At 42.5% G+C, this 14209-nt stretch overlaps 1 protein-coding gene across 4 annotated transcripts in view; it reads right to left on the bottom strand.

Moving 5' to 3' along the window:
- Positions 1 to 14209, bottom strand: part of ush2a (Usher syndrome 2A (autosomal recessive, mild)) — a 249264-nt gene that overhangs the window by 194928 nt on the left and 40127 nt on the right. For all 4 annotated transcript variants that reach the window (XR_009787447.1, XM_061765858.1, XM_061765857.1 and 1 more), the window contains one exon: positions 11803 to 11896. Coding sequence is in view for 3 of the 4 variants with exons in the window: in XM_061765858.1 (XP_061621842.1) it covers positions 11803 to 11896 (94 nt within the window). In the remaining variant the exon portion in view is untranslated. The remainder of the gene's footprint in view (positions 1 to 11802; positions 11897 to 14209) is intronic.

Genomic DNA, 14209 nt, shown 5'->3' on the forward strand with positions numbered 1-14209 from the left:
TAAACTGCCACTGTGCTTCTGAAGGGTTTTTATTGAAAATTTCAGTTGGACAAAAGAAAGTTTTAAAGGGGACGGGGAAAAAAAACAAAGGGGAGAGAGTTCAACGATAACTAAATAATATAGGAAGAGAAGACAACAAAACATTAGCTGTACAATGACACAGATTCGAGTGTTGTATGTGGCAGTAGTGTTACACCCTGTGAAGGAAGGACAGGACAATATAGGACAGGACTGGACAGGACAAGGACAGGAGCGGAAACATGGTGGACCCAGCTGTACAACTTAAGTGTGGTGGGAGTGTAAATTTTAAACATCTTTAGAAACAGAGTGCAAGTGAGGGGTTACCCAGGAAGTTTGCATAGTTATGAGGTATTTATTACAATAAGTGAGTGGCCCCACACCAGGCGAATAAGTCCCAGAGGTATCTGGGGACACATGCAAGTGAATTGACGTCGTCTAACATGCACAATAACCTTCAAAAGTGAATTGTAATTACTGCGCCCACACCACAAGGGCTGAAGACCCCACCGAGCTAAGAGGCGAGGTCGGGCCACGGAAGCATCTAGACCGGGAACCGGCACTGACGTACTGCATCCCGGTGCGACGCCCGCAGCCCCCCGACCCTGCACCAGCCCCCCAAGAAACCCTGAGTATATGTGTGTGCCCAGGTGTGATTAGTTAAAAAAATATTTACAGTGAATGGTGTGAGTGTGTGCAGAGGGCCAATCCGGCGGGACAACCACAGGGAGAGAGAACCATCACACACAGCCCCGCAGCGCCACCACCCCCACAGCGGGCCCCACGGTCATCAGGGAATCCCCCACTCCCTGCGAGAAGAGGGGGAGGCGACCCCAGCTGGACACAAGGACCGGAGAGAAGAGGAGGAAACAGGCCCAAGGAGTGACAGGGCGCCCCACCGGCCCCGACTAGCAGCCAGAATGGGGAACCAAAGCAGACACCAGTTCACACCACCCTAGAATGTGGCTTGGCATTGTCTTGCTGAAATAAGCAGGGACATTCCTGAAAAAGACGTTGCTTGGAGGACCACATATGTTGCTCCAAAGCCTGTATGTACCTTTCAGCCTTAATGGTGCCTTCACAGATGTGTAAGTGACTCATAGCATGGGGACTAACACAGCCCCATACTATCACAGATTCTGGCTTTTGAACTTTCAAAGTTCTGTCCGAACTTTCCTTTTCCTCTTTGGCCCAGAGGACATGACGTCCATGATTTAAAAAAAACATTTGAAATGTGGACGCGTCAGACCACAGTACACTTTTCTACTCTGTGTCAGTCCATCTCTGATGAGCTCAGGCCCAGAGAAGCTGGTTTTCGCTTTGCATGGTACAGTTTTGTAATTGTAGCAACCCACTGTGTTAACTGACAATGGTTTTCTGCAGCCTACGTGGCAATATCCTTCACAATGATGCCGGTTTTTAATGCACTGCAGCATGAGGGATCGAAGGCTTCAATGTTAGTTTTTGGCCTCGTCGCAGAGATTTCGCCATATTCTCAGAATCTTTGGATGTTACTATGGACCGTAGATGATGAAATCCCTAAATTCCTTGCAATTATACATTGAGAAACATTGTTCTTAAACTGTTGGACTATATTCACTCTATATGCAGTTTTTCCACAAAGTTGTGAACCTCACCCCATCCTTGCCTGTGAACAACTGAGCCTTTCACTTACTCACCTGTTTCCAATTAACCTGTTCACCTTTGGAATGTTCAAAATGTTTTTGAGCATTCCTCAACTTTCACAGTCTTTTCTTTGCCCTTTTGCCAGCTTTTTTAGAATGTGTTGCAGGCATCAAATTCAAAATGAGAGACTATTTGCAACAACAACGAAACGGTAACATTCACCATTTTGAACATAACTGTATCTAGTCTTTGGAGTGCTGAAAATTATTTGCAAATCATTGTATTTGTTTTTTATTTACGTTTTAATATCCCAACTTCATTCGAATTCGGTTCTATAGATGCACGTCTCAGTGTGAGTCATATTTTTTAATAACGGCTCTTGTTCACTGTATGCAACAGTTTTTAATGCATCCTTTTATTCTAAATTGATTTGTAAACTTTTTTTGCATGCTGCTTTACCCTGTACTGTTGTAACACAGAATTTGCTTTCTGGTGATCAATAAAGGATTATTTTATCTACTGTAATCTTATCGGATGTCATTGGACCAAGCAGATGTACTGTATTTAATGTAGAAGAGGTCATTGATTGTAAACGGTTGTTGGAATAGGTCTTGGCAGGAATGTACAAAATTTCTCTATGGATGCTGGTTAGTACAAATTTTAGAGAAACATTTTTTTGTGTAAATGTAATAACTCATTTGAAAAGATGGTTTCATGCAGATAAGATTACAGTTAAGACAAAATACAGGAAAGGAAAAGATACTTCTTATCTGCCCTGTGAATGTTCTGTAAAAACCTGCTGAGTGAGAAGCCTGCTCGAATGGATGTGTAGACATTCAGCGGCCCTGTCACAAGCAACTCTGTGTGTGTGTGTGCACGCGCACTCGTAGTGCATGCGTGCATGTGTGTGTGCGTGCGTCATCGGTGTGCGATAATCTGCTGGGGCAACTCATCTTATCCTAAAAGCCATGACCAATTTCACGCTCTCACTGGAAAGGTCGTGCCCCAAAAGTGTGTGTGCATGTTTTTGTGTGCACACACTCGTCTTGTGTGTATCTAAAGTTAACCTGGTTAACCCCTGCCTAGGTGTAAATCTGCTGTTGAAGCAGATGTTTGCAGCAGAGATGGTGGGCAGCTCTTCTTAACGTCACTGCCTATCAATATCCATCACCCACAGATCCACGCATACAATAAAATAGCTAGTGCCAAGTTAAACTACATGGAAAACATACAAATGTCAGCTATGGTAAAACATTCACCGATGGAAAATGTTAGGGATGGGCATAATAATTATTAAAAAGTGTGTTGATTGTGTGGAATTAATTATTAACTGTGTCTTGAAGCAAATGAGGCATAATTTAGTGTTCTAATTGGCTGCAACCAGCAGAAGCACTGGTGATTAAGTCCCTAATCCACTACTTTATTCAGTATAACACTGGCATTGAAACAGGTGTTCAGAACAGTTGAGATTATGCGATCCCATCAAAAATATTTTAAAAATTACAAAAAAATAAAATAAAAAAAAAGTTGATTGTTAACTTTCCCATCAGTTAAAAAAAATGTCTTATGCCTATCCTTATCAAATGTGTTTTAATCTTTGTACAACCAAAACAAAACAAAAATGATCGAAAGAGTAACTAACATGATACTAAATTTGATCACTGCCTTGCGACTGACTGAGGACCAGTTCAGGGTGTAGCCCGCCTTTCGCACAAAGTCAGCTGGGTTAGGCTCCAGCACCCCGAGACCCTGAACAGGATAAGGGGTGCTAAGAATGGATGGATGGATAAATTCGATCATGTAATGGAGGAGACTAAGGATGAGCATTTTAACATATTTCTTTGATCAGCTTAGGGGGAAAAAAATCGATTTTTGTCAAATAGTTTAATGGAATGCTAGCATCTCACTGAATGTTCTGAACCTCCGTTCCGATGCTAGTGCCGTAAACAATAGTGCTGCGGAAGAGATATAGCTCAACCTCCCATAGCTAATGTCATGTTGAGACATTCTTTCAGCTTGCAGACGCTGTGGGCGTGTCGCTGAATGCTCTGAAAACCCCGCCTTCCCACCACTTTCACATCAGTCAAATGCGTGCCTTCTCTCACAGGAGGGCAGAGGAGAATTCCAAGCGAGCCACATTGCACTGGCTCTCACGGGCTGCAGAGAGGCAGCCTCCGGCATAATGACCATAAACCGCGCCGCCAGAATAATTCTGAAATTCAGCGGGACAACGCGCTTCTGTGGCCCCCGAAGGCTGCGCCATAAGCGGCCAGAGCCACGCATCGGTACCCCTGGCTCAATTGTCTTCCCTCTTCATGCTTGCCAGCAACATGCGGTTGGTACCTGTGAGGCTGACAACCGTAATGCTGTTGTGCCTGACCTTTGCCGGCTTCTCTAACTGCTATCAGGCTGGCAATGGGCCGAGGAGTGAGTGGCAAATCTTGTCCTGTTCGCCGCTGCCTCACAACGTGGGACCAGATGGCAAGACATGTATCCCAAAATATGCAATAAGAACAGTTGGTGTATATTTAATAGGGGAGGGCCTCATGATAGAACGTATACGCCCCAGCCTGTTGAAATCACGGGGCTAGTTTTTAGCCCCGCCCAAAAAAAAGAGATGAAGAAAAAATATTAAACTATATCTCAACAAGTCAGTAATATATTCTTCTCAGACTTTACGTTTTCAGCACTTACGTTCAAACATATTTAATCTGTTTAGAAACACAACAGGCGGCACGGTGGAAGACTGGTTAGAGCGTCTGCCTCACAGTTCTGAGGACCATGGTTCAATCCCCGGCCCCGGCTGTGTGGAGTTTGCATGTTCCCCCCTGTGCCTGCGTGGGTTTTCTCCGGGCACTCCGGTTTCCTCCCAGATCTCAAAAACATGCATGGTAGGTTCATTGAAGACTCTAAATTGCCCGTAGGTGTGAATGGTTGTTTGTTTATATGTGCCCTGCGATTGGCTGGCAACCAGTTCAGGTTGTACCCCGCCTGCTGCCCGAAGATAGCTGGGATAGGCTCCAGCACTCCCGTGACCCTTGTGAGGATAAGCGGCTCAGAAAATGGATGGATGGAAACACAACAGGACAATGAGTTTAGCTCAACTTTAAATCAAACAAAAACACAGTTTTTATGTGGTTGCTGGCTTCCCCAAGATTAGAATTCTGTGCTGTAACTCAGTAATACAGTATGCTTGTTTGCCTCTTCCACTAACAATTTTAACTCCATCCATTTTCTGAGCCGCTTCTCCTCACTAGGGTCGCGGGCGTGCTGGAGCCTATCCCAGCTGTCATCGGGCAGGAGGCGGGGCACACCCTGAACTGGTTGCCAGCCAATCGCAGGGCACATCGAAACAAACAACCATTCGCACTCACAGTCATGCCTACGGGCAATTTAGAGTCTCCAATTAATGCATGTTTTTGGGATGTGGGAGGAAACCGGAGTGCCCGGAGAAAACCCACGCAGGCACGGGGAGAACATGCAAACTCCACACAGGCGGGGCCAGGGATGGAACCCGGGTCCTCAGAACTGTGAGGCTGACGCTCTAACCAGTCGGCCACCGTGCCGCCCAATTTTAACTCATCACTTCAAATTTCATTTTGCGCTTGTGGTGCTCTCCCAAATAGTGAAAACCATGAGAGCTACCTAGATGCAAAATCTTTCTTTAAATACAGTGCTCTGCCACACTTTTATACTTGCTGCCAACAGCGCACGCAATTGGTTAGAGTGAGCGAATACGCAATTTAGCGCTTGCTATTCGGGATATCAGTAAATCAGGCCCATTGTGTAGTATGGTATGGTGCGATATGAAATGCAATAGATTATACAGTTTTCAGACATGACTGAATCCATCAGATGTGGAGGGACAGACTGACAGATTAAGTGTGACTCAGAGTGCACATAAGAAAGCATCAAAAGACACAATGAGAAAGAGGGAGGTGCATGTTTGAGTGTGTTTGAGCTTCTGCGAGTTATAAGTGTGTGTCTTCCGAGGCCCCCGTTGATCATCTTGACACATGTCTGAGCATTTCTGTCACTTTAATGTCACTGTGGAAATTCTGCAGATTAGTTGAACATCCGTCATGGTGCGGGGCCGATTCTAGTCAACAGAACACATGCAATATTAAACGCTAATATTCCCCACAGCCTTTTATTACAGCGGTAGAAGAAAGGTCTTGAATATTCACAGTGAGGGATGATGCACAGAGGCTTTGGGAGAAACGTGTGCAGGGACAGACGCACGTGCGCACACACACTTAAACACACATGCATACAGACATTGAGGTATTGAATTTTTTTAGAATCAATTATTCCATCAATTAATTAATAATCAGTAAAAAAAAAAAATAGCATTAAAGATTTTTTTTCTGATTACAGTTTATTAACCAATTATTGTTGTTTATTTGGTTTGGCTAATTATTAAACCAAGCCACACAAACAACAACTAAGCAGTATCACATGAGAGGAAGTGATGATGTACTCACCAAACATTTTGAAACTGAGAGCTACTTCTTACTGATTAATGCCAAGGTCAATTAATTGGATATGCATTTCTGAGGCTTCTTCAGGTTCAAAGGGATAACAACACATTTGCAAGACTCCCTGTGTATTCTGCCGGGTTTGGTCACATGACATACGCAACTATTGAGGGGAAATTAACGTCACACCTAACCCCTCACATGACCAAACCCAGAAGCACACACGGAGTCTCCAAACCTGTCGTTGTATGTTGCAGTTGCTGACAAGATAGTTTGAAGAACATTTTTGCAAGTTCAGGTTCTTACTATCATGTCAGAAACCCGCAGCATACCGTTTTCTGGGTTTGTCACAAGACGTATGCAAGCATCACCAGGGTAGTTCTGATGTTATTTCAATCACCAGCAAAGGGTGTGTAGCATATGCGGGTTAAATAAAAATGTAATTAATTTAGGAGAAAAGAATGAGCCGCGCTACTTCCGGTATAGCGTAATTTTAAATTACACCGTTATAAATCAAGCTATTTTAGCTATTAAGAGGGGCACCACGTCGCTTTTTATGTGGATACAATTTAGGAGAAGCGACGAGAAACCATTTTATCAGTCTCGTAATCTGAAGGTTGCTACACTTTAGGAAGCTTTGATAAGAGTTCTAGACGTCCAGAGGTTTCTTTCCTCGAACCCAAACACACACAACAATGCAGGTTGTGAATTTTATGGAAAATTTAATGATCTAACATGCGGAATCTACAGGGAAAGAACACAGAGAAACACACACACACAAAAAAAAAAGTACAGACGAACATTGGCAAAGGAAAACTGACTCGTGAGATTGGTAGAATGAGCGTGTAGTGAATGCATATAGTTGTGGATTCCTGTTCTCGTTCATTTAAACCCAAATATGCACTAATCTGTACTTTTACTAGACCACAATGTTGGACTTGCGTGTCTTGAACACGTTTGAGGCTGGCAGGTCAGGCTTCCGAGTGTTCGGCCGGCCCGGGAACACATGGATTTGGCGGAAAGGAAGAAGAAAAGGAAGGGAAAAAAAGGAGCCAAAAAAAGTTCCTAGGCTCGCAAGACGTTCGAATGGGCGCGTTGTGCCCGCTTCCATTCCCTCGGGGTGAACTCAGGCCGCCAAACAGGGTAGCTCGGAGCGCTTGCAGGATGTTCTGCAGCCGGGGATGGTCCCATGTGTCCTCGTCACCTCGTGGTGAGGTGGGCATCCTGCTTGGGCCAGTCGTCGGCAAGTTGATCAGGTGAGACAAAAAGCTGCCCTTTTTATGGCCGAAGCGGCCAGAAGGGGGTGGTTTACCGCCTCCTGCCTTCCTTTCCCACCACCTTCGGGGCCAAAGGGGGAGCTGGACCGCCTCTGAATGTTAAATTCCCATTTTGGGATTATTTCGTGGTTTAAATCCAGAGGAATAAAATATTAATTATTGGATTTAAGATAACAAGACCATTTTCCCGCTTTGCATTGTCCAACACCAATCCTCTTTAATACCTGTAACGAATGTTTCAAATGTTATGTGATTGTTGAGACCACTACTATTTTCAATGTGGCATTTGTGTGGTGTGGAGTGAAACATTTCAGCCGGTTCAGTTGTCAACAAATTTGACATCAGACATTAAAGTTTGCAGAAATACAGTCACTAGTGGCGTTCATGTAAAGTTCTTAAAATATTAACTCCCAGCCAAATCCGGTACAGACTGCGTTTCAAGAACCCGCGTCTGTAGTGCCGTTCCATCGCCTGTGGGTGTCGCTGTTGTTCTGTCCAAACTCCCTGCTTGACTGGCCAAGTGGCGTTGAGCAGGGTGGAGACGCCTTTGTTGGTGAAATCCTCCAGGCTGGCTGGTGGTGGTTGTTAATTAATTGAGTTTTCCAGTGCGAACTCGGTATCTTTGGTCTCCGCTTTGAAGCTCCGGGTGCTTGGTAATTCACTTAGCGTCGGCATACCAAAGCAAATGTCTGGGTCTTGTTTCTGATGATTATGGCTAGTGATTCACTTAGCGTCTGTATGTGAAGTTACGTCTCGCCACTCCGTGGTTGTCTCACTCAGTGGGAAGAGCGAGTCTTGCCAGAGACTGGGGTGCTGGGTGTCATCTTTTTATGGTGTGTCCGCTACAGGTGATATTGCCTAAAATGCCCTGTTTGCTGGAAGTTGGGGAATTATTGTTTAATTCTTATTCCACAAACGCAATATTACCCAGAACACAAGGTTTTTATTTGTTTGATTTGCGGTGGCACATAAAATGTTTTCTTGCAAAAAACATGAGTTTCCTTCTTCTTTAATCTTGTTTAAATAATATGATTTAGTATTTTCTACCATTAAAAAAAGATACAGCACGTAAAGAAAAATGTCAGCAAACATTAAGAAGGTTACCAATAATTGAAAAACTTTTCTTGATTATGACTCAAGCAAATTCATTGGAGTACCTGTCCACACCTGGGACAGCAGAAAGATGGATTCAAATTAATAAAATTCGTACAAAACAGGCAATGAGAATTGAGGACTGCTAAAGAAAAAGTGCAGTTAAATGGAGCAAAAGACAAACAGAGAAAGACATCTGATTAGAGATGCATGCTGAGGGAATGTCATTGTTCTAGTCGAGTTAAGACATTATTTCAACTGAGACCCAGGAGAGACAGCATGAGACAGAGGAGTCGACAAAGGAAGAGGATGGAGACGGCTGGGTGCAGCAGAGATAACAAGGGTGGAAAAGAGAAACAGAAGCAGTGATTTTGCATGCGTATTAGTCAGGATGACAAAAGGTAATTGACAATGTCTTATTACGTGCGTGCCTTATGTGACAAATACATTTTTGTCTACAGTCACATATGACAATGTTTGAAAAAAGCAAGCAGGAAGATTTGACGTTCAGTTGGCAACTAAAGCAATGCTTGTTGAGCGCTCTACGCGAGCTGGCTAAAATATACAAACACAAGTGTATGAATGATAGATTACGTTGTGAATAATTCAGGCTGGCATTGTTCAGGTGAGGCGGTGCAAGCGTAGATAACTTTTCACTGCTGACCAAACTACAAGGTGCGTCAGAAATGTTCCAGGACTGCTGTCACAAAAGATTACAAACCCAAATTACAAACTAAGTTTTACCCTTCAATGTATACTGGAGTATACAGTGACCTCAGCTCTCTGCAGCCATTCAACATTTTTCCCCATGCTTTAAAATATATATCGTCTGTGTCAGGTCATCAACCAATGAGCAGATAAAGTGATGATGAGACCGATGAGACCAGACCTATTACAGAGAGTCTGTGTGTGCATGCATTCTAAAAGAAATGCTATCTACGTACGTTGTTAAGTCCATGGTAAACTGCCTAATTAGGACCATAAGGAGAGTCTCCCCTGGTGGTTTACACTGTGCTCTGTGGGGGCCTGTCTACATACTATATGTGTAGATGATGTTAGGTGTGATGCACAGATCAAGATTTTTCCACTCTTAAAATATTTTTTATCTGACAGACACAGACCCAACACATAAAAAACTATTATTATTTTTATTTTTTATTTTATTTTTATTTTATTTATTTTTTTTAAATCGGGCATTCAACAGTTTTGATCATCGTGTGTGCTGTGCTCTGAGAATCTCAACACAGGCTATTTGGGAACAGGTGGGTGCCATAATTGGGTATAAAAGGAGCTTCCCTGAATTGCTCAGTCCTTCACAAGCAAAGATGGGGCGAGGTTCACCTTTTTGTGAACAAGTGCTTGACAAAATAGTTGAACAGTTTAAGGACAACGTTCCTCAATGTATAATTGCAAAGAATTTAGGGATTTCATCATCTACGGTCCATAATATCATCAAAAGGTTCAGAGAATCTGGAGAAATCACTGCATGTAAGCGGCAAGGCCGAAAACCAACATTGAATGCCTGTGACCTTCGATCCCTCAGGCGGCACTGCATCAAAAACCGACATCAATGTGTAAAGGATATCACCACAAGGGCTCAGGAAGACTTCAGAAAACCAATGTCAGTAAATACAGGTCAGCGCTACATCTGTAAGTGCAACTTGAAGCTCTACTATGCAAAGCAAAAGCCATTTATCAACAACATCCAGAAATGGGCTTCTCTGGGCCCGAGCTCATCTAAGATGGACTGATGCAAAGTGGAAAAGTGTTCTGTGGTGCGACGAGTTCACATTTCAAATTGTTTTTGGAAATTGTGGAAGTCGCGTCCTCCAGGCCAAAGAGAAAAAGAACCATCCGGACTGTTATGGACCCAAAGTTCAAAAGCCAGCATCTGTGATGGAATGGGGCTGTGTTAGTGCCAATGGCATGGGTAACTTACACATCTGTGAAGGCACCATTAATGCTGAAAGGTACATGCAGGTTTTGGAGAAACATATGCTGCCATCCAAGCAACGTCTTTTTCATGGATGCCCCTGCTTATTTCAGCAAGACAATGCCAAACCACATTCTGCACGTGTTACAACAGCGTGGCTTCGTAGTAAAACAGTGCGGGTACTAGACTGGCCTGCCTGCAATCCAGACCTGTCTCCCATTGAAAATGTGTGGCCCATTATAAAGCGTAAAATACGACAACGGAGACCCCGGACTGTTGAACAGCTGAAGCTCTACATCAATCAAGAATGGGAAAGAATTCCACCTACAAAGCTCCAACAATTAGTGTCCTCAGTTCCCAAACGTTTATTGAATGTTGTTAAAAGAAAAGGTGATGTAACACAGTGGTAAACATGACCCTGTCCCAGCTTTTTTGGAATGTGTTGCAGCCATAAAATTATTAGATTATTTTCTAAAAACAATAAAGTTTATCAGTTTGAAAATTAAATATTTTGTCTTTGTAGTGTATTCAATTAAATATAGGTTGAACATGATTTGCAAATCATTGTATTCTGTTTTTATTTACGGTCGTTTCCATGTGCGTCAGTCTTGGGTGCTTCTACATTCTGTCTACGTCACCACTCTTGGTGTCATGACTCGGGAGAAGTCTGCTTTACCCGGACACATGAAGAGTTTTCATCGTAAATATTGAACACACACATTTGATTGTCAGCCCCAACCAGTTTCGGACCTAAATTCGGGACAATTCCACTCTTAACACACATCAGACCCAAGGACAATCTTATAGGATAATCTTATAAGACTTAAGCTTGTCTGGCGTTTGACGTGTTTAGTCGGGTAGGGGCAGAATCGACACAAAAATAGGCTGATTGTCTTTGTGTGTGTACTGGACCTTACCCTCCTACAGTCATTGTCAGGTATCATGTTAAATTATAGGAGATTTGCAAAGGTGGTCTCTGAAATGTTGTAAGTCTGAAAAGGGCCTTTAAGAACTCACATTTTCCTTGTCAAAAATGTACTATTTTTGTGTTAGAATGTTTGTTCCTACCCGGGTTGAAAACCGGCCGCAACTGCGTTTGCATGTTCTCCCTGTGCTTGCGTGAGTTTTCTCCGGGTACTCTGGTTTCCTCCCACATCCTAAAAACATGCATGGTAGGTTCATTGAAGACTCTAAATTGCCCGTAGGTGTGAATGGTTGTTTGTTTATATGTGCCCTGCGATTGGCTGGCCACCAGTCCAGGGTGTACCCCGCCTCTCGCCCAGAGTCAGTTGAGATAGGCGCCAGCACACCCGCGACCCTAGTGAGGATAAGTGGGATGGAAAATGAATGGATGGATGGATGGATGTTTGTTACTCACATTGTTTCCCTCAGTGTGACTTTCAGGCAGACACAGGCAGCGATAGGGGGACACGCTGGTATCACAGTGATCTGCATGGCCATGACACTCACATCTGGTTGCATGGCAGAAAGTGCAAATATAAGACGGGTACTGTACTCTAGAACTTTGCAAAACCAATACCATTTTTTTATAGCTGTATTTAAGCAAATGGATGAAAAGCTTTCCCTGCTTCAAGATTTATGCTTTGACCAGTATGTTCATGGAATGATAGAAGGGCCATTAGGAAGCTCCCATTCAACATTTATAAATGTCATGCTGAAAATGATCAGAGCAACATAACATGCATCAGACAGCCCTCTCTCTCTTTCACATGCACACACAGTGAGACAGCCATTTAATTATTCATTCAGACATTCAGATTATTTTCTCTCTTTCATTTGTTCTTCCGTGTATCCTTTCACCTCCTGCTCCCTTTGTGGCAGTTTTCTGTTCTCCAGTGTTTAGATTAATGAAATGTGATGCACATGAGTACCGAGAGCTTGTCCATTCATAATTAACAAGTGTTTTCAGAAAGTTGCATTGTTTTTATGTAGCTGACTGACTGCCCCTGAGATGTACAGTATTTGGGATTGTTTTCAATGACAACATTTGCTACACTAACTCCAACTACAGATGCAGCCTCGTGCTTGTGTGCCACTAACAATTATGGATGACTTGTGATCTGTGAATGCATATTTAAAATAGCATCACTTGATGATTTTGTTTTATGTGTTCTGATAACTGCAAACGGCTGTGGTCTAACTTTTACATACACACCATGGAAGTGGAAACATTAGGTTTCAATTATGACTATCACAACAGCAAAAACACACATGATAGGATTCAAAATTTAAATAAACAGAAAACGGTTGTAGATGACATTTGTTAGAAAACAGATAAGCAGAGAGGGAAATTATTTAAAACAGTAGAATGCTGCCAAAAAATGTGCACTGATATAATGTTACCCTCAGATGAATCAAGCATCTATGATCAGCTATCACTTAATAGTAAAATGGTTATTGCATGACATAGGACAATAATTCCAGAAAATGTCATGATATGCATTTTCTCTGCTTAAATTCACATTTGTTGTTGTTGTTGTGTTGTAGTTTTTTTTTTTTTATCTTTACTTTCTCACAGGTTGACCATTTGCATGCTCAATGAAAATTGAATGGGAGGGGATGGAAAGGATTCAAAGATGAAATTCCACTTCCTAAAACGTAACAACCTATTAATTAAAATGGCTCAGAGCGAATGGAAGGGCAGTAAGAAATGATTGCCTCCTGTATAATCCCATAATTACCACAGCTATAAAAATGGATGCTGTCTGTCTAATAGAGAAATGCATTTAAAGTTACTCTCAGAAATGTTTGTTTTAAACTCAGCACTGGATGGCTCTTCCTTCTAATCCCCAAATGTATTTGTGATGTATTTTCAGATACAGCTGTCAATTAAACACTAGACTTTACACCGATCTGATCGGCCTGATTGGTATCGGACGATAATTTTCATTTCATGCTGCTCAGCTTTAATGTCATAATTCGCCGATCCGATCAATAACGTCACTGATCGGCTCCGCAAAAATACATTTACTCCGCGTCGCCATCGTGTACAGTATATTTGAATCCAAAAGTTTGTTTATTTTTAGCCTTGGCACGTGTCTTTTGACGTAGTACTGTAAATATCTGACAACCAATAAACTATATATATATATATATTTTTTTTTTAAACATGTCGGCAGTGTGGGACAGAGAACACATCTGAGACAGACAACACATAATGCCTGGATCAGAATGCAAAACAATTTGGTCTTTCACGATTGCACTATGTCAGACTACTGCAATAAAAACCGATACCACCACATCCCGTCTTTTACAATCACGGGGCTTCATCTGGTCAACTCAAACGCAACTGGATACACTTGTTACCATGGCGAAGACATCGGGACGTGTGTATTATAAGAACAAAATGGGGAAAAATGTGTGCTGGTGGTCACCGGTGCTTGGGAGATTACGTGCATTTAAGCCTTGCTTCAGGTATGTTCACGTACTTTTAATACGATACCGCTCGCAAGCACACAACAAAACATTATGTAGCCTAGCAGTTCTAGTACTAATGGTTGTACGTAAACATGCCAGCGTTATGTCAAACCATGCTCTCAAGTTTCGGTGTGTGAAGTAATTCAATTACAGTAAAGTAATTCAATTACAATAAGTTAGCTCCCATTATTTCTGTCATGTTGTAATGTTGGTTTGACCTGACTGATTAGAATACATGACCTGACTAGAGCAGTAATTTCCAACCTTTTTGGAGCGAAGGCACATATTTTACAATTGGAAAAATCACGGCACACCAACAGACAAAAATGTCACAACAAGTAGATGCA

The sequence above is a fragment of the Phyllopteryx taeniolatus genome, chromosome 2 (assembly GCF_024500385.1).
Source record: "Phyllopteryx taeniolatus isolate TA_2022b chromosome 2, UOR_Ptae_1.2, whole genome shotgun sequence".
Taxonomy (NCBI): Eukaryota; Metazoa; Chordata; class Actinopteri; order Syngnathiformes; family Syngnathidae; genus Phyllopteryx; species Phyllopteryx taeniolatus.